General features: G+C 39.2%; 2 protein-coding genes across 9 annotated transcripts; both read left to right on the plus strand.

Moving 5' to 3' along the window:
- The first annotated feature begins 2,560 nt into the window (after window positions 1-2,560).
- pex5 (peroxisomal biogenesis factor 5) lies at window positions 2,561-19,501 on the plus strand. Of its 8 annotated transcripts, none has more exons than XM_026184539.1 (17): window positions 2,561-2,695; window positions 6,254-6,410; window positions 8,187-8,225; window positions 8,387-8,504; window positions 8,595-8,741; window positions 9,313-9,397; window positions 10,183-10,273; window positions 10,563-10,685; window positions 13,508-13,621; window positions 14,014-14,097; window positions 14,417-14,536; window positions 14,739-14,882; window positions 15,088-15,158; window positions 15,568-15,789; window positions 15,870-16,035; window positions 16,126-16,283; window positions 17,735-19,501. In XM_026184539.1, the coding sequence occupies exons 2-17, from the start codon at window positions 6,297-6,299 to the stop codon at window positions 17,979-17,981; spliced, it is 2,043 nt and encodes a 680-aa protein (XP_026040324.1). In that variant the 5' UTR covers window positions 2,561-2,695; window positions 6,254-6,296; the 3' UTR covers window positions 17,982-19,501. The 8 variants fall into 8 exon arrangements, with proteins under 8 accessions (XP_026040324.1, XP_026040325.1, XP_026040317.1 ...); XM_026184540.1 differs by having other exon boundaries at window positions 2,628-2,700; window positions 6,261-6,410; XM_026184532.1 differs by having other exon boundaries at window positions 2,637-2,700.
- Window positions 19,502-20,717: 1,216 nt separating this feature from the next.
- Window positions 20,718-23,733, plus strand: cdca3 (cell division cycle associated 3). Its single transcript, XM_026184612.1, has 6 exons — window positions 20,718-20,882; window positions 21,409-21,560; window positions 22,148-22,268; window positions 22,378-23,265; window positions 23,348-23,415; window positions 23,519-23,733. Exons 2-6 carry the CDS (start codon window positions 21,429-21,431, stop codon window positions 23,609-23,611), a joined length of 1,302 nt encoding a protein of 433 aa, XP_026040397.1. The 5' UTR covers window positions 20,718-20,882; window positions 21,409-21,428; the 3' UTR covers window positions 23,612-23,733.
- The last annotated feature ends 285 nt before the right edge of the window (window positions 23,734-24,018 follow it).

Raw genomic sequence — 24,018 nt, forward strand, 5'->3', positions numbered from 1 at the left:
GCCGGCAAAACAAGCCCCAATCATCACCGCTTCACTGCTGTGTTTGGTTGTTGATATGCGGTGTTTGTGCTGATAATGCTGTATTTGTTCTCCACTTTGGTGTTGTCTCTCCAAAGCACAATGTTCCAAAAGCTTTGTGGTTTGTTCAGATGTGGCTTTGCAAACAATAGCCATGCTGCCATATTCTTTTTAGAGAAAATAAATGTTCTCCTGGCAACCCTTCTGAACAAACCATACTTGTTCTGTCTTTTTCTAACTATACTGTCATGAACTTTAACATTCAACATGCTAAAAGAGGCCTGCAGAGTCTGAGGTGTAGATTTTGGGCACTTTGCAGTTTATCTGAGCATTTTCTGAGTTTTCCACTTGTAAATAATCATTCGATGGGCAACAACAACTGCTTCTCTAAGATCACTGCTAAAATCTTTCCTTCTTGACACCGTGTTAACGCACACAGACCAGCACACTGCCATAACTTTTATAGAGGTCCTTTTGGGCCTTTTGTTTGATTAATTGATCATCAGCAGACATCAAACTGAATAATTGGCTGCTCCTGGCTGCTACTTACCCTCTTAATTACCATGTACTCAATGGGTGTGCTTATTTTTTCACACATTGCTTCTTCTTTTTAGCTTAACATGTGTTAAATAAAAAATAAAAGAATTCAGGAACTGTAATAAGCATGATAAGCCAAGGATTATCATAATTATTCTGAACCCAAATGAAAATTTTTTCACTTTGAAACATGTGGAAGACCTGAACTTGGCTGTTTGTGTTAGTACCATGTGGTAAACCTGCCACAGCGTGATGTGAGGATTATTTTCCTTATTAGCTTGGCACAAGCATCAGTTACATATCAACCTTTGTTACAGTACGGCAGCAGATTTCTGTCCTCTGTGGCTGCTTCTACTTAAATAAATGACAGTAAAATGAAAGAGAAAGCATTCCGATCCTTTTTTAAGCAAAATGATCAGTTCAGCAACACTAAATTTACATTAAATGTCCTATAATTCAAAATTATCTGATCATGTAAAACTAACATGTACTTAAAGTGTGACACACAATCTATAGCTCAAAGATTTATATAACTAGGCATTACATTGTGTGTTTTTCTATATAGGTATGCTTTTACACTATTGGCGACGTGTTTGGGATCAGTGCTGAAAAATGAACATATTGCAATTCATGTTTTCCAGATGGCCCCTATGCCTTTCTATGTTCATAATTCCATAAATTTGGACAAGATCCCCAACACCACTGGCTAAAATGCAGCCCTAATGCAGCCCTTTGCTGGATTTTTTCCCTAATTTGTAAGGACATTAATTTCAGATACTCTTCATCTACTGAACTATACTTTTTTTATTTGTTTTTTAAGGACACACTGCACACCATGCTGAGATATACCAGGTTTCGACTCCCAGTGCATTTTCACAGTAATGCATACACAAATCCAGAGTATTTGTGCTAGCATTTAGCAAAATAAGCATTTCTCAACTGATTAGAAGATTTTCTTTAAAAAGTATTATATGTAGTCGCAAATGCTGTTAAAAGCACTTTTTTGATTCTGTAAAAATACAGATTTATAGAATAGAATAGAATAGAATAGAATTCAACTTTATTGTCATTGCACATGCACAGGTACAGGGCAACGAAATGCAGTTTGCATCCATCCAGAAGTGCTTAGTGATATAGATATATTACAATATATATTAGCAATAATATAGATATGTAAGTATATTACAGAAATGGGTCTATTATGTTATAATGTACACGGTATGAAGTATGTTGTGAATATTCTATAACTATAAGTATGTACAGGCTGTAGTGAGTACAAGCTATGTACAGGATATGGACAGGATATAAATATGAAAAACTATACAGAATATGAAATAAATAACTTTATGTCTGTCAAATTGTGTTATCTTTGGCATTATTCAGATTCAAGTAAAGAAATAAGAATAAATGATGTGGTTTTATGATAAACTGCTAGTAACAAACTCTATAAAGATAAAACACCTTTAGGTTTTTTGGCTAAATTGTCTTTTATATGCAGACACAACCTTGTTAGGTGTCGTTTTTATGCTTACATTATTCATATGTCAGTGTTTAGTGGCTAAAACGTAGAAACGTTCCTCTGAAAGGGTTTGGTATAAGAACAGGGCTGAAAATGACCTTTTTTTTAAAGAGAAAAAGTGAAAATCTCTAAAAGCGTGGAGAACTATTTCTCAAAACTACTATCAAAGACAGAAATCAGGTTCTTTGGAAGTAAAATATAAAGAAATGATGGTTGGCTGAAGACTTCTGCACAGCACTGCGCGTTACTTTCGTGTTTTTTTTGTTTTTTTTAACAAATACATGTTTCATCCGGGAAGCGGACTTTGTTCTCAGGCATGTTACATTTTAACGTTAGGCTCTTTACGCCTTTTTTCCCAGGCGCTGACGCTTCCTTACGCATGCGTAAAACCAGTTGAAGAATACGTAACTGGCGTAACGTTCACGAGCCAGGCTAGCGGTGAAGGGTTTTGTGGGTCATGGGGGAGGAAGGTAAATAAAAGCGGGGAGCTAATAGCACTCAGCGACTGGTTTCGGACGGTTACTGGAAAATTTATTCGGACGGAGGTGTGAGAGCGGGACAAGAGGGGACATACCGCCGGAGTGAGGGACTGTCGCTCGGATACAGCAGCAGCTGTCGGCGGTGAGGTGAACAGTATGCTTCCCTTCTATTCATGCTTCTTCGCTGGGTGCACACTACGGGAGTGATCTCTGCACTGGCCCTACTGCAGCTAGCCAGCTAGCCACAGCTGATATTTTTTGAGTTCCGGACGGTCGTGAGCGTCCTCCGTTTCCCTTTAGGTTTCATGAACCGCACGCTGGTTACATAAATAACACAGAGTATCGCTTATCGAGCTAATGTTGCTGTTTGTAGCTGAAGCTGCAGTTAGCTCCGATCAGCTCTATTTTATTACACAGTGCTCCCAGAAAGGTAACAATGCAGGCAGGTGTGTTTAGTTGATATCTATAACTAGTGGACTATGTGTGACAAAGGCAACCTTCGCCTATTCCTATCGTCTCCGTGGATTTGTAGTCAATAAACAGGTGTCATAATGGCCCGTCTTTGGTAATGTGTGTATTAATATCTCTGTCTGATCCTCTTACTTTGACCCTAATCATAATACAGCAGCCATTTGAAGCGGTGGGACTAAAGTAGCCTTTAAATCTTCAGCCTAGACAGCAAGAACAACAGTCCACCTGTAAGGTGTTGTGTAATAGTCACTGAAGAGTTTTTAGGTAGACGCTCACATGCGAGATTAGGAAGGGAATTCATTTTTATGTTCCTCCTCTCCAGGGAGGTCAGCATGTGTAATTGATAGGGGTCATTGAAGTACAGCAGCAGAGTTTCATACATCTGGGACTACATTTCAGAGTGAAACAGTGTCACGGTATTGTTTATTATTTTGCTTTTAAATGTTTAGGTGAGTAATCATCAGATGGAGCAGGATCAGTTGAAATGTTTGCAGTTTATATAGCTGTTATTTTAGACCTGATATGGAGTGTTGTGCAAACATGCTGCTCTTCATTTCGTTATATTTTGCTTCACAGAGGAGCCAAACATTCTTGTAATATATCAAAGTGGTCTTGAACACTTCTCAAGTTCTCAAGGCTTTCTGAAGGTATTTTTATTTAGATATCGGTTGTTTTGTTTCTTTTCTCATTCATTTTTAGCTCAGTAATTGTACCTGACCAATTTTTTTATTTTAGTCTCTTAACACTGACCCACTATCCATCATTCAAGCATATAAAAGGCACTTAACACAAGCAATGTACCAGTCTTGTGTCAACTATAGTACAAGCAGCTGGAAGAATCAGGAAAAAATCCATGAAGAACCTGGTGTCAGTGGAAAAGGCTGTGGTATGCCAAATTATGCAAGAACTTGATTGAAAATCAGTGGCAGCAAATCTTAGAATGATGAATCCAAATTGAAATTTTTGATTCAAACTGTCGTCAGTGTGGTACAACGGTGAGTATGAACCTTTTCCTCCCTTTCAGGCAGTGGTGCTGGGATCTTGTTAGAATTGATGGAATTTTAAACACAGAATATCCATCAGATTTTGCCATTTGGAAAGCATCTGATTGACAGCAGCTTAATTCACTGCCTGGATAGCAAAACACTTATCAGTCATGGATTGTCCTCCCCAGAGCATCTACCTCAAAATGATTGAAGCAGTTTGGGATCATCTTGACAGAGAACAGAACAAAAGGCAGCCAACGTCCAAAGAGGAGAACTTATCCTGAAGACTACTTAATAAAATTATAAGAAAGCTTGCATAACAAAGTTTCAAATATTAACTTTAAAGCTCATTAGAGTAGTACAAATCTTGTTGGTGGGTGTTTGTTTTTGTTTTTTTCTCAGCTTATATTCTATAGTTCAATGCATGTTTGCACATTTCAATAAATCATGTATAAATAAACATGTATTTTCAATTTTCCTAACAAAATATAAAGAAATGAGGGGTGGCTCAAGAGCTTTTAACAGTAATGCATACACAAATCCAGAGTATTTGTGGTAGCATTTATCAAAATAAGCATTTCTCAACTGATTAGAAGATTTGCTTAAATAAAATAGTATTACATGTAGTCAGTGTGTTAGTATAGTGATGCTGATGTTCTTTATCTTCGTAAACGCTCTTAAAAGCTAAAATCTCCTGAACGTACCAGATGAGTTAAGTGAAACATGCTGTGGATGCCTGTGCCTGCTGAGCCATCATATTCTCATTATTAATGGTTCACTAAGAGCCAGAAGATGAAATGAAAAACAGCAGATGGAGCTTGAATTTGTGCGCGTTTCATGAGGCTATTTGAGCAGCCTGAAGATTTCGCTCGGCCTGTCAGCTGTTAAAGGGGTCAGGAAATTGAATAATTATTTTTAGATGTGATGGAAGGGACACAAAACAATGTGAAGGACTAACTGAACTTAAAATTACTCTCTGGTGCCGAATAATAATAATAATAATAATAATAATAATAATAATAATGAAAAAAAATCTTTCAGGGTTGAATATGTCGAGTGTTAAAAATTAAAACATTTTATATTTTGGGGGATGGTTTTTCAGTTATTGGTGCATAACTGTTTAGTTTCTCTAATATTTAAGTGTCTAATTAGAAATTGGACCTCATACTGGATGCTTTAGGATCTGCGTCTTTTAATTGTTCCATTGAGGTGCTTCACTCTACATAGTCCATTGCATGACTATCACAGTAAAACTAAATATGAAAAAAGAAAATAAATGGTAATAGATAAAATGATAATTGGATGGCATGGTGGTGCAGTGGTCAGTGGTGCCATCTTTAAGCAAAGTGGCCTTGAATCCACCTGCTGACTGGCGCCTGCCTACGATAGCCGTACTAAAACATTTGACTGATTTTCGAGCGCCGTGCACATAAAATCATTTTGAGGTCAGTAAACACAACCAGAATTCATACATAAGGCACACGGGATTATAAGGGGCACTGTTGATTTTTCAGAAAAATCAAAGGATTGATTTTAAGTGTGCCGTATTTTCCAAAAAACACGGTAATAACGACGGCCTGCTAGCATGCTCTACAAAAAAATAGTGCTTTGTTGTGTATCTAACGGACGAAAGCCAAACCAGTTCCACACCACTGTAGTTGCAGCATTTTTACAAACCAATTCTGGTTCATCCGTTTCATTCAACGATCCACTTTCGCCCCTCTCATTCTGCGTCGCCGCCATGTGCATATGTAAACATAGGCACTGCGCATGCGCGCTTTACCCATTTTCCTATCGTTGCCCAAAATTACACCGGTATTACCGTGAACGGTATGATATAGCCCAGCCCTACATACAATAAATAAAACCAACTAAAAATAAATGTATAGAAAATGTATTTTGTTTTAGGGTTTCTCACTGAGGAGCATTTAGTGTAGATGTTTAGTGGGACTGGAATTTCTTAATGTTTGTAAGACAAGTATTTGTATTATATCTGTTCTGATCTGTCACCAACAAAAGGAACAAAAACAGTGAAACTAATAAAACCTAAACTGAAAACTTTACATGGGGAAAAAAAAAAAGTAAACAGTCAAAACTAAAGTAAAACAAGCCAACCCATTCGGGGAAACTTAGTGAAGCTAAGCTGAAGACAAAATAAAACTGTAATAAGTCTCTTCTCATAGCAATACTTTTCTTGAACACAGACTGAATATGAGTGGTTCATTTATGGCTCTTCTTCTCAGTTTGCAGGTGGTCTTATTGGGTTTGCCTCATCCTTGTGTTGCCATGGCGATGCGTGAGTTGGTGGAGGCAGAATGCGGGGGAGCCAATCCCCTCATGAAGCTGACCAGTCACATGACCAAGGAAGGGGGGCCATGGCGGAACGCCACAGCACCTCCAGTGAGTATTTTGTAAGACATCAGGCCCTGAGCTCTGTAGTCTACACGATATGCTTAGAAGTTTGGGGTCACTTAGAAATGTCCCTGTTATTTTTCAGTCTCTTTATTGATTTTTAGCAAACTTTGGCTTTGAGTTTCAACATTAAATTAATAAACACTCATTTTTATCTGTGAGGAAGAGCCTGATATTCTTTTTTTTATTTTTTTATTTAAGGCAACAATAGACTATACTTAAGCTTTCCTTTTGTAACTTTATAAAATAAAATGTAACAAATAATTACATTCAAGAGTTTCAATTTGCTCAGTGGTATGCATTAGGGAAATAATACCTGACAACAAAATTTATTTGCATTTGTTTCATTTTATCTCAGAGTTTTTCGGATGTTTCATTCATACCCAAGCTAGTTTTTTCTTTTTCTGTGTGGAGATGACAAAAAATGGGGATACTGTTATCAAATAATACTAATCAACTTCCTGACAAAACTTTGTTACTTTAAAAGTAATAAAGCTTTCCAGCAATTCCTTCTGCTTCTTTTTACATAACATCTCTGCTACCAAACAAACAAATGAGAGAGAACCTGCCTCATCTCGTGGGAGCTTTTCAGTCCTGACAGGAGATTCTGGTTAAGTAACAAACATAATTAAAAGTAGTTGGTGTAGCAGGTGTGAAAATACCATTAACAGCTGTAGCTTTGCTCTTGGGTTCGTCCATGTTCTGTTACTCCTGCTAATGAGGGGCCCTTGTTTGCATGACGCACAGCAAAGTAATTACAGAACAACATAAAACTGAATTCAAGTAAGTAAAATTTTACTAATATTGGATCTTTCAAGATAAAAATCACAAAGTACCTCACAAAAAAAATGCTAGAACATCAAAACAAAAGACGAAAATATGAGTACTCAGGTATTTGTCCATGTGGAGCTCTGAAAGTCAAAACCAGAATCTTAATAATAACAATAACAATTTCCGATTGCGCGTGCAACTCTCCATCTGCGTGGACATGAGAGCAGATGTCCTTAAAAGTGCTCAAAATGGACTGAAGCTAGAGCAAGGCCCCAAAACAGAACCCTGTGGCACACCGTAGACAAGAGACAAGGAAAAGAACCTGAACTAAGAAGCAGCCACAGAAAAGGAACATTTATGCAGATACTGACAGGTATTATGATCTGCTCCAGAGGAGAGCCCAGATTCTTATCCTATTGAGAAAATTGAGGTGGTCGCCATTGTCAAAGACAGAAGGCAAGTTCTTCATCAGCAAAACAGAACATTACCCTGCACCCACTTTGCATCGAGATGCTTATAGAAATGCTCCTTCTTATGAGTAACTGATCGAGCTTTTTGAGTCAGGATCTGAACAATATTTCCTGGATCCATGCTTTTAACTTAAAATGCAGAAACTGTATCAAAGCATACAGTAAATGTGTAAGAGTGCCTCTGCTACAAGAATACAAGATTTAACACAATCTGTTGTAGGGCTGTAAATTTAAGAGTATATCTTTCCTTTTAATTAGAAAATCTAACACTGTTCTCTGTCGCCCTTGTTATATAGCAGTTTAAGAGCTAATTGGCCTTTAAAAAATATTAATGTTAAGTTCCAGAATTTTATGTGCAGTTGGCATCAGGCTACAGCAAAAGCACTAGTGTTGCTTTTGCAATAACTTTTCTTTATATATTTTCAAGCTCCCTGTGACCTTTATCTCTGGAGCTGCTTGATTTAACATTTTTGTGCAAAACATTTTGCTAATAGATACCATACTTCATTATTATTTTTTGCAGATTCATCCCACTCCCATTGAAATTGCAACTGAGGAAGATGTAAGTGCTTTTCTTTCAATTTTAATGATTTGCTCTAAGACTGTACAGTATATACTTCAAGTTTATACCCTAAAGCCAAAATATTTAGGTTTCCTCAGCATGTACTCTAATCATTAAGAGTTACCATTAGATTTTATATAAAATGAATGTTTTTGTTCTAGCTCGTTAATGAGTTCCTTCAGGAACCTCCACGCCCTCCACAGACCTTTGACATGGGTCAGCTGCTGGAGGAAATGCAGCAGATTGACCAGCAGAGCTACAGACAAGCTCCACAGAGAGGTGCTCTTCATCATTACTTGATGAAGTTTAAAAGATTTTCTAAACCTTTTTTCCACTAAATTTGAACTTCTTTGTATTTCCTTGTCATAGCTCCTGATGTGGCAGCGCTGGCCCTCTCTGGTGACTGGGTGGAGGAGTTCCTCCAAGGCTCTGATTCTGCCTCTGCCCCGGGGCTCATCGCGCTCGGCGATGCCGCAGATGCTGATTGGACGAAAGAATTTATTGCCGAAGCAGCAGGTATGTTTTGTTTTCATTGCTTTTCTTGGCCTTCTGCATTTTTTGCATAATGAGCAAATCATCTTTCTGCCGTTATCATCACTCTGTCTCATATCATCACGTTTTTTTTGCTCAAATCAGAGTGAATATCTTTAGGGCAAAGTCTTCATAGTGTAGCTGTTCTGACTCATGAACTCTGGACAGTGTCAGCAGAATTGCATCCAAGCTTCTTCCAAGGTTGTCCTTTCACACATGTAGCACAAAGCAAGAGATGATCTACTTTAAAATTTACTCACTGCTAAAAATAACCTGTTTGTTGAGAGTGCTGAGAGTCCACCGAATGATTACCTGCACTGTTCTCACACGCGTTCAGGCACAGGGTGTTTAAAAGGGAGCTGACAGTTATAAACCATTTAATGTCCGATCCAGCAGAATCAGACGTTTGAGTTCTCACGTGCAGCTCTGTTAGGCGTCTACAAAGGTTTTTTTTTTTTTTGGGTTTTTTTTTAGGCGCACTGCATGGGTGAAAACAGCTTATGTCATTATTACATGTTTGCTGTGTTTTTAATTTTTCAATTTCTCTCATTTTTAGATCCTGGCCGCTGGGCAGAAGAGTATCTGGAGCAGTCTGAGGAGAAGTTGTGGCTGGGGGATCTTGGAGACAAAGCAAATGAATGGTGAGCAGGGGATAGAGCCGGGGGGTGGAAGGGGGTTACAAGCACTGCATTACATGTAGAAAATGTAGGGTAGACATGTGAGGGAGAATCAAGGAGGACAAGAGTGCTGTTGGCAGAACTTAAAGCACTTGAAAAACTGTGATAATTTTCTCTTCTTGGTGAGTGAATTTTCTGTTTAATTGTTAAACATTTAACCTGATATTCTCTTGTCTGACAGTGTTGAGTTAATCCATTAAATCTCTGGTAGAAGTCAGTGAAGCAGATGAACATGAAGTGAAAGCTGATTTAAAGAGTCCTTGTATAATCATCGTTGTGCACTGGGCTCTAAATACGAGAGTGTAAAATGCAGTTTATATTTGAAGTGATTTGTTCCAACCTACAGTACTGTGCAAAAGTCTTGAGCCAGCCATCATCATTGCTTTATATTTTATATTCTATGAAATATTGGAAATGGGTGTCATTGAAACATCTGTAAATATACATTGAAATACAGAATATAAGTTGAAAATCGTGTGTACAATTCTAATATGCTTGAAAAGCAGTATTTGCTATGACTAACTTCATTCTTCACCTTATTGGTACAAAAATAAAACTATTTTATGTCGAAATGAGTGAAAAAACAGCAAATGATCAAAGAAAGGCTTTGAAAGACCTTCAAAAACCCTGAGAACTATTGTTCTAGACCACTTTAAAACATCATGGGAAAGTCTTGCTCAAGACCTTCTAGTTTTATAGCATTAAATTTATGTTTTCTTTTGTTTGTTTTTTTATTGTTAATCTGACAGGACTAAGGAGTATCAAGCAGAAGACGAGCTGAGGCAGACAGCCAATGAGCTTGTCTCAAAGGTTGATGACCCAAAGTTACAAAACACAGAGGTGAGCAGTGTGTCATTGTGACACCGTAATACACATCATTTCCTTTTACATGTCTATCACCATGTTCTTTCACTTTTTTCTTTAACTCTTTTGTAGAGTAGGTCCTTGAGACTGTAGCATGTGGTGCACAGATGATTTTTGTGGTTTTTAATGGCTTTTGTCTCAGTGTGGGAAGAAAGTTGCTGGTTTGGGAAGAAACTAGCATTACTGGTGTAAAACTGATGAATTAGTAATAGTAAATGCCTTTTTTTTTTGTTGTTGTTGTAATTTGTTTTTTGTTGTTGTGTAGTTCCTGCGATTCATTAGGCAAATTGGCGAGGGCACTGTGACAGTGGAGAGCAAGACAGACAAACAGCTCACAGATAAAGCTCAGGCCGAGAATGCTCAGAACTGGGCCTCCAACCTCAACCAGGTACGAGTCGCAGCCCACTGAGGAAAGGATGGTTACAACTGTGAACGCTGTATGTTGGGGTAGAACACTGGTTCACTGTTGCCCAGTATAGGCTAAGCCTTGTGACTCATCACCCCAGTATCTGTTGCAGTGTAAAATTTTCCACAAATGTAACCAGAAGCAGCCACCAGTCTGCTTGTAATATGAGTCTCCAGGCTGCAGTGTTGCAGATGGAATTTGTTTTTGCAGAGAAAGGGCTCTCATAACTGTCAGCTTCTCCTCTTGAGCATTTAGATTTTAATGTGCACGACCAAGATTTGGGGTTTTCCCATCTTGACGTGATTTTCCTTTCATTCTGGATTTCACAGAAGGTGCAACTTCATTGCTTTGTATTCGATCTGTTCAGGCAGTAAAAGGCTGATGCCAGATCGAGTTTCTCTCTAAATGTATTTCTCTACAAGACGACAGATACAAAAGTACGGAGGCGTAATCCTTTCACTTGACTGAATTAATGAGAGATTTTATAATCCCAAAGGAGCCTTATTGATTTGAAAGCTTGATTTCTTGAGCTATAATACTGCTGCAGACTGTTTGTCTGCTGGATATTTCATGTTTCTCTTAGATCAGTTGAACCAATATGGCTTCAGGATGTAAGACGATGCATCTCAAATGCATTCAGACTGGCTAAGTGGTGACTCAAGAGACAAAGATTCCAGTACCTCCCAATGTTTCCAGCATAAACCAAGAGGAAACTGTATTAACAAAGCATGGGGCATTACTGCTTATGAAATCAAGGTTTCAAATTAATAGAGGCTCTTTTGGGATTTTAAGGTCCGTCACAACAATGTTTAACTGCTAACTTAGCTATCATGGGGGAAAGGTGAGGTATACTCTGAACAGTTGGTTTTTAAGCTGTATCTTTGATCCAGAAAAACAAGACAAAATAATTAGTCAAGTAAATGCATAACATTTCTGACTGCATTCAAAAATACACACAACCCCCCCAAAAATATAGATCAGAGTTAAATATCTTTAACCCACAAGTGACTAAAATGACCAAATAGGTTCTTTTAAAAAAAAAAAAAAAAAAAAAAATATATATATATATATAAAAAATTGTTATGTTTGTGTTTATGTCAGAAATTCTGAACTGCTGTGATGTTGTTTTATTCAGTCATTCTGTATCCTGAAAAGGTTAGGTTTAGTCTCAAGACTAAGTCTTGCCATTTTAGGTTTGTGATCCATAGTTTGCTGTAGAACATTACAAGTGTGTAATGTAGAGATTAGAAGGGAAAACTACAACAAAATCAACACATATAATATTTAAAATGCACATATATTCAGTTATATGTTATTCCTGCTATATTAATGGGCTAATTCCTGAAACAAACGTTCTAGAAGAAGTCTATTTAAAAATTCTTAGTCTAAAGCATTATACAGCACAAAGAAATATACCACTGAGGGCATAAATGAATCATGTAATTGGAAAGTTAAAAATACTCTGCAAAGCAGCAAATTACTCAATTTTAGAGATTTACATAATTTCCTTAGGGATTTTTAAATTATTCTGATTAAAAGAGTATAAATAAGAAGGTTTGGGTTATTTTATTTTATTTTTTGTACCTCCTAAATTGGATCTAGAGATTGATTTGTTAGTAACTATTTTTTTTTAATTTTATTTTATTTATTTTTTTTATTTACTAATTTTTACTAATCTAGTCAGAATTTGGAGAAATTGGGTGTTTATACTTCTGCCTTGAATCTATGATGTTTTTACTTTTTACTGTGAAGCTCTATGCTGTAACCATGTATCTCCATAAATGCATCATCAACACAGTCTCGTTTACTGGCGCCGTTTGGGCTTAAGCTTCTCTGGCTACTTCTTCTGTTGCCATTTTTTTCAAATCGACTGTAAGAGAGGGGATCTTGGTTGCAAAAAACAAACCAAAAACAATTACCTCAAGAAGGTTCCTGTGACAAAGTCTGACTGTGAAACTGCTTGTTTGACAGGTGGTTAGCCAGTGAGTGTGCAGGTTCATACCAATGATAATCCTCTATTTTAAAAGATAGCATCACTATCATCATCATTTGTTTAAATTCAGTATGACCCAAAATAAGTGACTGGGCCCATGAACTCATCAGGAGAGTGTTTACACAGGTCAAGACAGGAAGATTGGGTTTTTTTTTTAGTAGTTTTGCAACTACTGCTATCGCCATCTGGTGGCCTCCAGATAGAATGCAGGTGTAAGACGCTTGAACGTTGACTTTGTGATCTGTGTTCCCCCAGCTAGTGTTTGGGTAAGGAAATTGCAGAGCATTGCAGGAACACCAGGGATAGATGCACATGCTGGCAGCAGGAGCTGCACCGTAGGCTCTAAATAGATTCAACGCAGAAGTATAAATTAAGCTATAATCTGTACTTTAATTTAATCTTTTGTAAGTCCAAAATTTGACCTGATATCTCAGTTTGCTTTTTTCTGCTTTACATCTGTTTCGTGTTCTTTTCCTGGCCTAAATGGCTTCCACATTATGTTGTGCATGTGTAGCTGTCAGCCATATTCATGCTACATTATGATTACATCTATGCCATCGCCCTCTAACTCTGAATTGTGCTTTTCCTATTTTTTTTTTTTATTTTGTTATTTTTATTTTTTTAACCTGCCTTTGGATTCTTGGCTTACCATTACCTTCATTAACACCTGTTATTCATCTGCTCCTCTTGATACTTCAAATTACTCCTTTTTTGCCCACCCCTCCAAAAAATTTGTAAAAATCCTCCATACCAACTCCTCCTCTTCCTCGAAACATTGTCCCGTTCCCTACTGCCACCCCTCCCTCCGTAGTTCCTGATGAAGACGGGGGGAGGGAGTCTTCCCCTGGAACCCCCAGAGATGAATCAGAAGATTGACAAAGTAAAAGCTAAACAAGCAGAGCAGTGGGCCAGAGTCGTCAGGCAGGTACGACCTCTGTGGTCATGGCAGCTATCCATGTTTTATTTTAAGCTGCAGTTGTAGTTACTTATTTGTATGTTTTGCTACCAGTGTTAACAATTTCGATCTTACCCATCCATTCAGATAGTCTCAGATTTCCTGCATCTAGTTGCTGTTTAGTGCTTTTACTGTCTCAGGAGAAAACTGGGAGTTAATTAGGAAGGAGATAAAGGAAGCAGTACGAGAAAAATGGTTTCTTCTGTGTTCTTCCACCTTTCATTTCTTTACTCCTTCACATTCACTCCCCTCTATATTTTTCCTCTCTGAATGCCCCGGTTCTCCCCTTCTAATAACAGTTTTCTCAGCCAGCGCATACAGATTCCTATCAACCACTGCCATTGCTCTTCATTGTTATTCAGGTGTCAGAGGAGTCAGCTGAAGCCTGGGTAGATGAGTTCGCTACATCAGGACCTGATTTCCAACAAGCGAAAGCCGCAGTGGAGGTGAGGCAAGAGTCTGTGACAATAAAAACCTTCAACCCAAAGCCAAGTATAATAAGTAGTATTGTAGAGGTTAAAGCACTGAGTGTCATCGGAGTTGAGGTTTGAAAATGGAAACTTTCCTGAATGATTGGCATGACGGTGCCCTTGATTTTTTTTTTTTTTTTTAAACACCCACAAACTTAATCCTGTTTAAGGAACGAAAAAAATATAGGGCCATCCTATAAGGCATCATCGATGCAGCAGCGTCTTCCAGTTGAAAAAGGTCAAAGTTATCTCCAATACGCTGTGAAGTAATGATGCATGTCTGTCATTTTGTCAGAGTGATGTGGATTTCTGGGAGAAGCTGCAGCAGGAGTGGGAGGAGATGGCGAAGAGAGATGCAGAGAGTCATCCCTGGCTGTCTGACTTCGATCAGCTACTCAGCACTTCTTACGACAAGGTATCCGTCAGCCTGCTCAGAGCAGGCGTCTGCTGCTATCTGTTTTGTGTTGCAAGATTTCAGCATTTTTGCGCATACAGCTGTCATGCACAATGTCTAATGTGCTCCTGTGTTTCATATACCCTATTAAGTACTAATTAAAATCATATACACACACAAGTTCTCTGAGCAGTTTCAATGTTTTCCTTGTTTTCATTTGCAGGGCTATCAGTTTGAAGAGGAGAACCCCTACTTATCACACCCGGACCCTTTGTCAGAGGGATTGAAGAGGATGGAGGCAGGGGACATCCCTGGTGCCGTCCGGTTCTTTGAAAGTGCTGTGCAGAAGGAACCAGACAACCAGCTGGTAAGACTCTGAAAGGCTGTGTTCTCATTTGCATTACACTTTTTTTTTTTTTTTTAATTCTTAGAACATCCTGTTATTACTTAATATAACATTGTGGGCCAAAAGGTCTCCCTACTTCTAATTTTAGCCATGTTTTTTCTCCTGCTTCCAACAGAAGGCCCTTGAAATAATACCATGTGTCTTTTTTTCCCCCATTAAATTGCAGGCTTGGCAATATCTGGGAACCTGTCAGGCAGAGAATGAGCAAGAATTTGCCGCCATCAGCGCCCTCCGCAGGTCAGTAGTCAAAGTTGACTAAAACATGTAGTAAAACATGTAGTTGTTGTTGTTGTTATTATTATTATTATTATTATTATTATTATTATTATTATTATTATTACTCTAGATCTGGGTGTTGTCTCTTGTCTATAGTTTTTGTATCTGTAAGCATATAAAACACATTTTGCATATAAAAAAAAATGTGTTTTTCCACCACAGAGTCTATGTTAAAGTGAGGTTAGATTTTTGTTAAGACCTTTTTAAATGCATACTAATGTGAGTGTCACCTCAAAAGAAATATTTTCAACCAGGAAAGCACCTCCATATTTTAACACTTGTCGTTGCAAATAAGAGTTTCTTTGCCAAATGAATAGTCGTGTTTTTTCTGTCTGACTACTTCTTTTTATTACCACCATTCTTCCCATAGGTGTATAGAGCTGAAGAACGACAACCTGACTGCCCTCATGGCGCTGGCTGTCAGTTTCACCAATGAGTCACTGCACAGGCAGGCCTGTGAGACTCTTCGTGACTGGCTAAAGCACAATCCAAAATACCACTCTGTTTGGGAGCAGAGTGAGCACGAACGCTCCAAAGACAGCTCCAAAGAAAGGGAGAAGGACAGAGAGAGGTTCGGGTCATTGCTGCCAGAGTGAGCATCACGCACGTTTAGGAGAATACAAAGATACCTCTTTCTCTTTGCCCTTTCCTTATTGCTTTTCCCTTGTGCAGGTCTTTGTTTACCGACGTCCAGTCCATGTACCTGCAAGCAGCCAATGTTGACCCTACCCAGGTGGACCCTCAGCTTCAGTGTGGTCTCGGCGTCCTCTTCAACCTCAGTGGAGAGTATGACAAGGCGGTGGACTGTTTCAGCGCTGCTCTCTCCGTCACTCCACAGGTTGGTGAAGAAGCCTTTGTAGAAATTCCAATGGCTTCATGTCATGTGCTCAGTTTCTGAGCTCTTTCTTTGTTTTTCTGTCCCCATAAGGACTATCTGCTGTGGAATAAGCTGGGTGCCACGCTAGCCAACGGAAGCCGCTCAGAAGAGGCTGTGGCCGCCTACAGGAGAGCACTGGAACTGCAGCCTGGCTTCATACGCAGTCGCTATAACTTGGGAATCAGCTGTGTAAACTTAGGGGCACATAGGTGAGACAACAGTGCTGTTTTGATGTGTATTTTGCTAGAGAGTCTTGGCATGTAAAGAAGTAAAATCTTTAGATTAAATGCATAATCCTCCTGAAGCTGGTTTTTATGATAGGGGAGTGTCAAGGTTCACAACCTTACCACTGATGACCTGAGTGTGGCTCTCTTAACAGAACAGTTTTCTGATAGATGTGGAATTAGTCCAGCAGTTTACATTTAGATAAACCTTTAAAAAACATGTTATGTGAAATCAGCATTTGATATACCCTTTTCAAATTGTCTTAAACACACTGACATTCTGCTGCTTACATACACATCAAATGCGTTCTGTGCCTTTTCAAATTCTGTCAGATTGCTACTTTTGAACTTTAGCAATTTTATGCTGCTTCCCAGATGTTTTTACCTTCCACTAGGGTGCTGTCTATAGTTAAATCTGCCTCCTAGTGGAAGGTATTTTATAGCCCCTTTTCCATTAGTACCTACTCCGATCAACTCAGCACGGTTCACCATGCTATTCAGGGTTTTCCATGAGGCCATAGAAACTGGTACCAGGTACTTTATTAGTACCTGCTCAGCCAGGGTTTCAAGCGATTGAAGCAGGTACTAGAAGTCACGCTGCATGCCACCGATTGGCTCGTCAGTAGCATCACTCAATGAGTCATAAGTGCATCTCATTCACGAAAATTAAAACTGCCATTTTTGAAACCAGCAACGAGGGAAATGGCTACAAAAAACCGCAGTGTTCCCCGAGTTTGACAAAAAGCCACAGACCGAGCAGTAGGTATATTCTTGGCTCAATGTCCACCTTTGTTGTAGCGTTCGTGTTGCATATTAATTACGTTGCAGGATGCCCAGACGCATTGCTATGGCAACAAGCTCGCGCACTGGGTTGTAATGGAAAACCAGTCGATCCGAGTCGTAGCGATCTGTGGCAAGTAGATCAGAGTAGCTACTAATGCAAAAAGGGCTTATGTGATACAGCTAGACCACACACAAAAGATGCTACACTAGACCAGACGTGCAAGAAATCTAATAAATTTCACAAAGGTTTGTGTTGATGATGATTGACATTCACTTTATAAGGTATACCTTCAGCGAGGTGCTGGAAACATTCCTCAGACATTTTCGTCTGTTTCGAAATGATTCCCTGACATCCCAGAGGTGCTGTATTGGATTGTGATCTCTGATCTCTCGTCAGCAGGTCATCTTCGCCATGTCTAAAAAGCTAAATGTTGCTGCCATTTGGCTGATTAGATATTTGCCTTATACAGCGCTTAACCAGGTGTACTTAATAAAGTGGCCACTAGAGTGTACACCAGTGAGAAATGGACCTTAATTTGCAAAAGTGAACTTAGTTTACACAAGTTTTTTTATTACTGTTGCCTGTTCAGGTTGATATCAGCACATTGCAGATTGAACATAAATCCATCCTGTTCACTTTTTTAACTCCACAGAGAGGCAGTGGAGCATTTCCTTGAAGCTTTATCTCTCCAGCGCCAGGCTATAGAGGATGGAGCGAGAGCTCCAAGGGGTCCCGGAGGAGCTGCGGCCACTATGATGTCCGACAATATCTGGTCCACCCTGCGCATGGCTCTCAGCATGATGGGAGAGAGCTCTCTGTACGCCGCGGCCGACAGGCGAGACTTGGACACCTTGATGGCTCATTTCTGCCAGAGAGAGGTGGATGGTGGGACTGAATGAAAACCTGCCAGGAGAGGGCTCATTGAGTGTGAATGTTTTTTGCTGGGAGGTAAATGTATGAGTGACTGAATGAAGCTGATTGAATGGAGGAATGAAGGGGACATGGTACAGCTAACGGTTAAAAGAAGATGATCGAGGAACACACTGTGAAGTGATCAAAGTGCTCATCATCATCATCATCATGTGTACATGTGTGTTTAAAAGTGTTGCAGTATCAGGCTTCACCTGTAGAGAAGCAGGCAGCAGTAATCCAGTCACGAACTGTTTCACACGTTCAGCAGTCACTGGATTTCCTCCTTTGTTGATCAAGAGAACCAGACTGAATGATTTTAACTTGAAAATCTTTCTCAGAGAAGAAGAGAAACAAGAATAAACATGGTTTAATCACTAATCTGTTCACCATCCAGCAATGTTAGTTTGTGTTAAGACACTCAGTCCTCTCCCTGTCTTTATTCACAGTTTGGTGGCCTCTGAGTTTATTATTACTGTGTTGATGTTGTTCCTACAGCATCTCGTTAACTTTGCTTCAGGACCACCATTGCAACCGGACAATCACATTGTTGTATTCGCTTCACAACTTGGGAACAAGATGTACACAAGAGTCTGGTAGGGACAACGCTGTGGTTCATGAATGGGTGAAACATAAGACTTTCACCCAGGAGACTGAGGCTTGTAGTCCTTGTTCATTTGAGACTTAGTTGACTGCTTTTCATTTTGAAAAGTATTTACTTCAGTCACTTTGGTTAGGTGTATAAAATGATCATATTAGAACTTAGTGAAGGCAAGCATCTTTTTTTTCCTCCCCCCTCAGGTGCAAAGCTAAGCTAGTGTTTTGTACACTACAAACCCTGTTTTATCAATTCACATGCCTCTTCATACAAAGGACTGGATGAGCCAGGGATCTAACCAGGCCTTCCAATTCGCAGACGACCCGCTCTACCTCCAGAGCTGCAACCATCCCTGATTGCAACGGTGTGATTGATCAGTGATGGTCCTGATGGAGGAACAACACAGCAATTATCAGATGTGTGTACTCTCTGCGGTTATGTATAATCAAGGTACAAGACCTCTGACATTAAAGAGTGCTGCTTATGATCCAAGGTGCTCAGCAGGCGGAAGGATTACAGATTATGCCATTGTAAAGTAGAAATACAAGTCATAAGTGCTACAGCTCTTTTTGTTATACTTTATTTAATTTTTTAGTAATCATTATCATGCCAGGATAATGAACTGATAACCAGCGGGACTGTTACTCAAATGATAAGGTGTGTGTGTGTCTCTGTGTGTGTGTGTGTGTGTGGGTCGGGTGAGAGACATTATGTCAATGAGAGTGGCTTTTCTGGGTTCCTGTGCTCTTTTTCATATTGCTCCTGTAAAACTACTTGCTTCATTGTAAAATAATGCTCTATGCCATACTGTGTATTGTAACATAATTGATGCACTATAATTGTTTTCAGGCTACTTATATCCTGACAGCAATGTTTAATATAATATTCAGCAATAAAAGCTTTGATTCCAGACATCTGTTATTATCCTTTTATTTCAATTTGGACCCCCTCCTGTTGGTATATGGGTTGTTTCATGGTCCTATCGACTAATTTGCAATTTAAATGTTTAGACTAAATTAGATTTTCATATTATAGAGCAAGATGGTTTTATCAAAATGTCAGCTCTAAGAAGTGGGAAGACTTGCCAAATCAGCAGGGCATTGCATTTAAAGTTTCCTCAGAGTTAATAATAAGGATTTTAATTTGTTTAACATGTTTTTTTGTTTTTTGTGAGTAATGCAAAATTATTAAAACTTGTGAAATGCAAAATGCTGTGGCTTGGGAGGTAGTGCAGGTCATCTGGTCTACAAGTTTAAGGATCTTCATGCAAGATACTGATCCCTGAGTGGGCCTGATGCACACTGGAGTGTGTGCTAATGTTAGTTTAAAAGTGCTTATGCATAGAAACAGTTTGCATGAATTGGTGAATGAGCCTTGTAATAAAGTGCTTTGAGTGCTCAGCACTTAATAAAGAACAGTTAATTTACCAAAAAGTGATTTTATTTATTTATTTATTTATTTTTTGGGGGGTAATTCTATAATTTTTGTAGTGGTTTGATTTTTTTGGGGTTTTTTTAGTGCATACACTTAACAACCACTTGATTAGGTACACTTGCAGACTCTAATATGACCAGTGATATAGTACAGCCTGAAATCTTCAGAGCTCATACCAATGACGTTGGCTCATTCATTTAGGTTTTTGTTGAGGTTGTCAGGAAAAGTAACCTGATTTCATGATTACTTGCATTACATTTAATTCAGTTCCTATGTTTGTTTGTTTGTTTTAATCCACTTCCCTAACATACAGGTACTCAAAGTAAAAAATCTAAATTTAAATGCTTTAAAAAATTTATGCTAAATCTATCTGGAAATCTGAAGGGTTATATCAAGCATTGTTTTTACCTTTGACTATCATTATTATATATGCGCAGATTTTATTCATTTTCACTAAATGCGAACTCGCTATTCATGTTCAATGTTTTATTTATTCTTGGCACACTCCGGCCTCCATACTTACTTTAACAAGTCATATTCAAAAGAAAACTCGTAACTCGTGTTTCCGGAGCTTTCCCAACAAATTCATTTTCTCTCACAAGTGAAAAACAAAACGTTTCCTTAAGTTATCAGCAGCCCACCCCGCCCTCTTTTAAACTTCGCATTCCTCTAGGCCAATCAGAGTCGAGAAGGCGAAGTGCAAGAGAAAGTTGATTGGTTCATTTAAAAATAACATAAGCGCAACCACGCCATTTAAATGTTTTAAAAGTCGTGTGTTCCTCCTGTTGATCTGAAGTGTGGAATAGGAGAAAGGCGGATAAACTATACGCTTGGTCCACTGTATTTGTCGTTTTTTCAGGTGAGTAGTGAAATAAATGACACGTCCGAATGATGTAGACCGAGTTTGTGTTTTTTTTTCTTTTGCTATACTTTAAACGGTTAACGGTGCAGTCACGTGAAACTGCAACATTTAGCTAACATACGTAGATGTGAATATGGTTTCCAGCTCTGTAAATGTCATACAAATTGTCCATAGTGACAGATATAGTAGTAAAGTCGTGTTTAAGATGAGCTACGATTTTTTTGTATTTAAAAACTAACGTTAACTTTAAGTCACGAGCACTAATCCATCAGCTAATAAGCTAAAATACAATGTTTAACAACAGGTTATTTATGCCTTGTCAAGCATTAGTTTTTACCGTTGTGTGATTGTAAGAATGAAGAATACACCAAGAAACGAGTCTTTCAATGTATTGATGAATGAGAATAATACATAGTTTTATTGTATTTCATCTAAATATGTGTACATCTGTGCTTTGTATTTTTGCTGTGTTTTTATGTTATGAATAAATAAATGAATAGAACTCTGTTTACCTGAATGGCAGGTAACATTAAAAAAAGGATCATGGGATCAAGTGAGAGTAAGATGACTGCATCTGCAGCCATAAAACCAGAGCCAGCCTTCAAAAAGACTCACATCAGTCACCTCATCGATCCTCGCTCCCCCTCAGCTGGCATAGAACGAACACCTATTCAGGTGGGTTACCTGGTGGATCCATTCATATATTTAAAAAAAAAAACACAAAGTCTGAAAAAAATGTACTGTCTGAACTCCAGAAAATGTGCAGTCATTCTTTTTTATTAATGAAGGCATGAACATTTTTACTTTGATCTTGAGGCCCTCTGATCCAAACTCTCTTCTGTACTCACATTTCAAAGACTTTGAAAAGCTTCTTGTTTGATCAGTGTGATATGTCCAAACTATAGAAGGTGTGAGGGGAACAAATGAGACTTTTCACATGCGCTTATACTCCATCTTTCCCAGATGGTGTGGATGAGTGTAGAAAGTTCACCCAAAATCCACATTTTGAAGTTTTCTCCAGTAAAGTATCAGAAAACAGATCCAAGATATCATTGCTTGTCGTTGATCCTTTGTGTAATAAACACAAAGCTGGTGCAGTTTAGCTGCTAAACTTGCATGTCACAACATGCAAGTTTAAAAAATTACCCTCTGATGGGGAATAGGTGGGAGGCACTGATAATTATTGACCCTGCTTTATTCTCTATACTACTTTTGTAAACTGTGGGGCAATCAAACATAAAATAATTGAATATTTTTGCAAGGTTGGGCAGCTTGTGTCCAAAACGTCCGCTGAGATGAAAAGCGAGTGCCCTGTGGTGTTCGGTGATCCACGTTCACCTACCATTGGCATTACCCGCACCCCTGTGAGAGAAGTTATGAGAGGTAAGTAATATATAAACGTAATAACTTTCAGCTTGACATTTCTCACTTTATTGAAAAAAAAAAAACAAACAAATCTAAAAAAATGACTTCCTTTCATTCATCTTTCCAGCAACAGTCGGGTCCTTTGCTCGTCGCCTGGGTATGATTTTCCACAGTGAGGTTGAAGGGAAACTCCCCGAAGGCCGTCAGAAAGGCTTCAGTGGCGCATCAAAGAAAGAGGAGGACTTTATAAGTGAAGAGCTGGCATCGACTGAGCCCCTCCTGAGCCCACAGCCGTCCAGCAACCTTAATGAGCATGCTAACTTACTGGTGCCACCTGTCCAGCCCCCTCTCCAGAGCGTAGAGAAATTGAGTCCTTTTGTGCTTCCTGAAGAGCCTCAGGTGGAGGTGGAGATAGAAACTGAAGCAGATATTAGCCTGGAGGAGGCTGAGGAAGCAAGAGAGTCTCCTCTTCACAAGAGACTGAGCATGAGCCTGATAACCTGCCACGAGGGCGCTCCCTCCCCCCGAGCCTTTGCAGAGGTCCATCATGAAAATATTTCATCCCCAGAACCTGGCACAGAGGTGGAGCCACTTGGGGATGGTGTGGATCACGCTTACGCCCTTCCTTCTGCTACCATTGAAGCAGACTCTCCTGTTGAACCTGCCCCCTCCAACACTGATGCTGATGATTCCCTTGCACAGCCAGAGAAGGAAGAAACTAAAGAGCTCGCTAAAGAAGCTAATTTGCTTCCATCCGGTCCACCATGTGTTCGTGGTCCTGAGCAGCCACAGGCTTGCACCGGCATCCGCTGCCCCACCTTTGACTCAAAGAGCCCCAGCCAGACTGTTTTCAAACCACAGTGGCTGGGAAATGGCTTTCGTCCGTCTGGGCTCAGAGCAAGAGGAGTGCAGGGGCTCGGTGGAAAAGGAGGCTCGTCTCCTCTTGCCGTCCGTGTGGCCGTTAAGAACGTAGCCAACGAAAACAAAGGACAGTCTGGAAAACTGAAGCAGAAAGGTGTGTAGGAAGTTTGTCACCTTTTGATTGTTTATGGTGAGACTGTTCTGCTTTTCCTTTTTTAAACTTTCTTTTTCTTCAGGTACTGAAGGCCGCTCTCCGCTGCAGATCCTCAAGAAGACCAACTCGCCCAGAGACCAGCGCGCTCAGGTATTTGTAGCTGTAATTTACCCACATATGGGCTCATGAAAGCAACATCTGTGTTTTTACTTGTCCAAAAATACAGGAAATTCACGTTTTGATTTCTTCCCAGATGAAGCTGAAGACGTCCACTCCCGACAAGCAGAGGGCTGGACAGATGGACCGCCGAGTGCTGGCTGTGTGTCTGGATAAGGAGAACCGATGAGGCACTGCACGCACTGTTTTTTAAAATGTGCTTTTATGTGTATAGCTTCCACAAACTATTTGTTGTCCTGTATATATTTAACTGCTTGTTGTTGTGTAAATAAAATTTGCAAACCTACTAGAGCTTTAAATTTTTACTGATTAACTCTTATCTGTTATTTGGAGAGTTTTCTTGTTCGTTTTTGTGCGCATTTAATCTTCGTCAACACCTAAATTATATTCAGAAATAACACTTGAAATTTAATATTTCTCCAGTTTGCAAAGATTGCATAGCTCCCATGTCATTGAACTGACAAAGCGTCCTTAGGCAATGGTGAACACTTCGTTGCCCTCGCCTATCAGTGTGAGTGTAAAGTGTCTTTTCTATACCCAAGGCATGCTTTTGAGTGAAGAAAAAGCACTATGTAG

Source organism: Astatotilapia calliptera, chromosome 11 (genome assembly GCF_900246225.1).
Source record: "Astatotilapia calliptera chromosome 11, fAstCal1.2, whole genome shotgun sequence".
Classification (NCBI taxonomy): domain Eukaryota; kingdom Metazoa; phylum Chordata; class Actinopteri; order Cichliformes; family Cichlidae; genus Astatotilapia; species Astatotilapia calliptera.

What these genes read in the sequence shown, in the direction of transcription:
- cdca3 (XM_026184612.1), top strand. Translation starts at nt 21,429, where the DNA reads ATGGGATCAAGTGAGAGTAAGATGACTGCATCTGCAGCCATAAAACCA. An exon ending in TAGAACGAACACCTATTCAG is followed by an intron (nt 21,561 to 22,147) that starts GTGGGTTACCTG and finishes TATTTTTGCAAG; the next exon opens with GTTGGGCAGCTTGTGTCCAA. An exon ending in TGGAAAACTGAAGCAGAAAG is followed by an intron (nt 23,266 to 23,347) that starts GTGTGTAGGAAG and finishes CTTTTTCTTCAG; the next exon opens with GTACTGAAGGCCGCTCTCCG.
- pex5 (XM_026184539.1), top strand. Translation starts at nt 6,297, where the DNA reads ATGGCGATGCGTGAGTTGGTGGAGGCAGAATGCGGGGGAGCCAATCCC. An exon ending in GCCATCAGCGCCCTCCGCAG is followed by an intron (nt 15,159 to 15,567) that starts GTCAGTAGTCAA and finishes TTCTTCCCATAG; the next exon opens with GTGTATAGAGCTGAAGAACG. An exon ending in CTCTCTCCGTCACTCCACAG is followed by an intron (nt 16,036 to 16,125) that starts GTTGGTGAAGAA and finishes TGTCCCCATAAG; the next exon opens with GACTATCTGCTGTGGAATAA.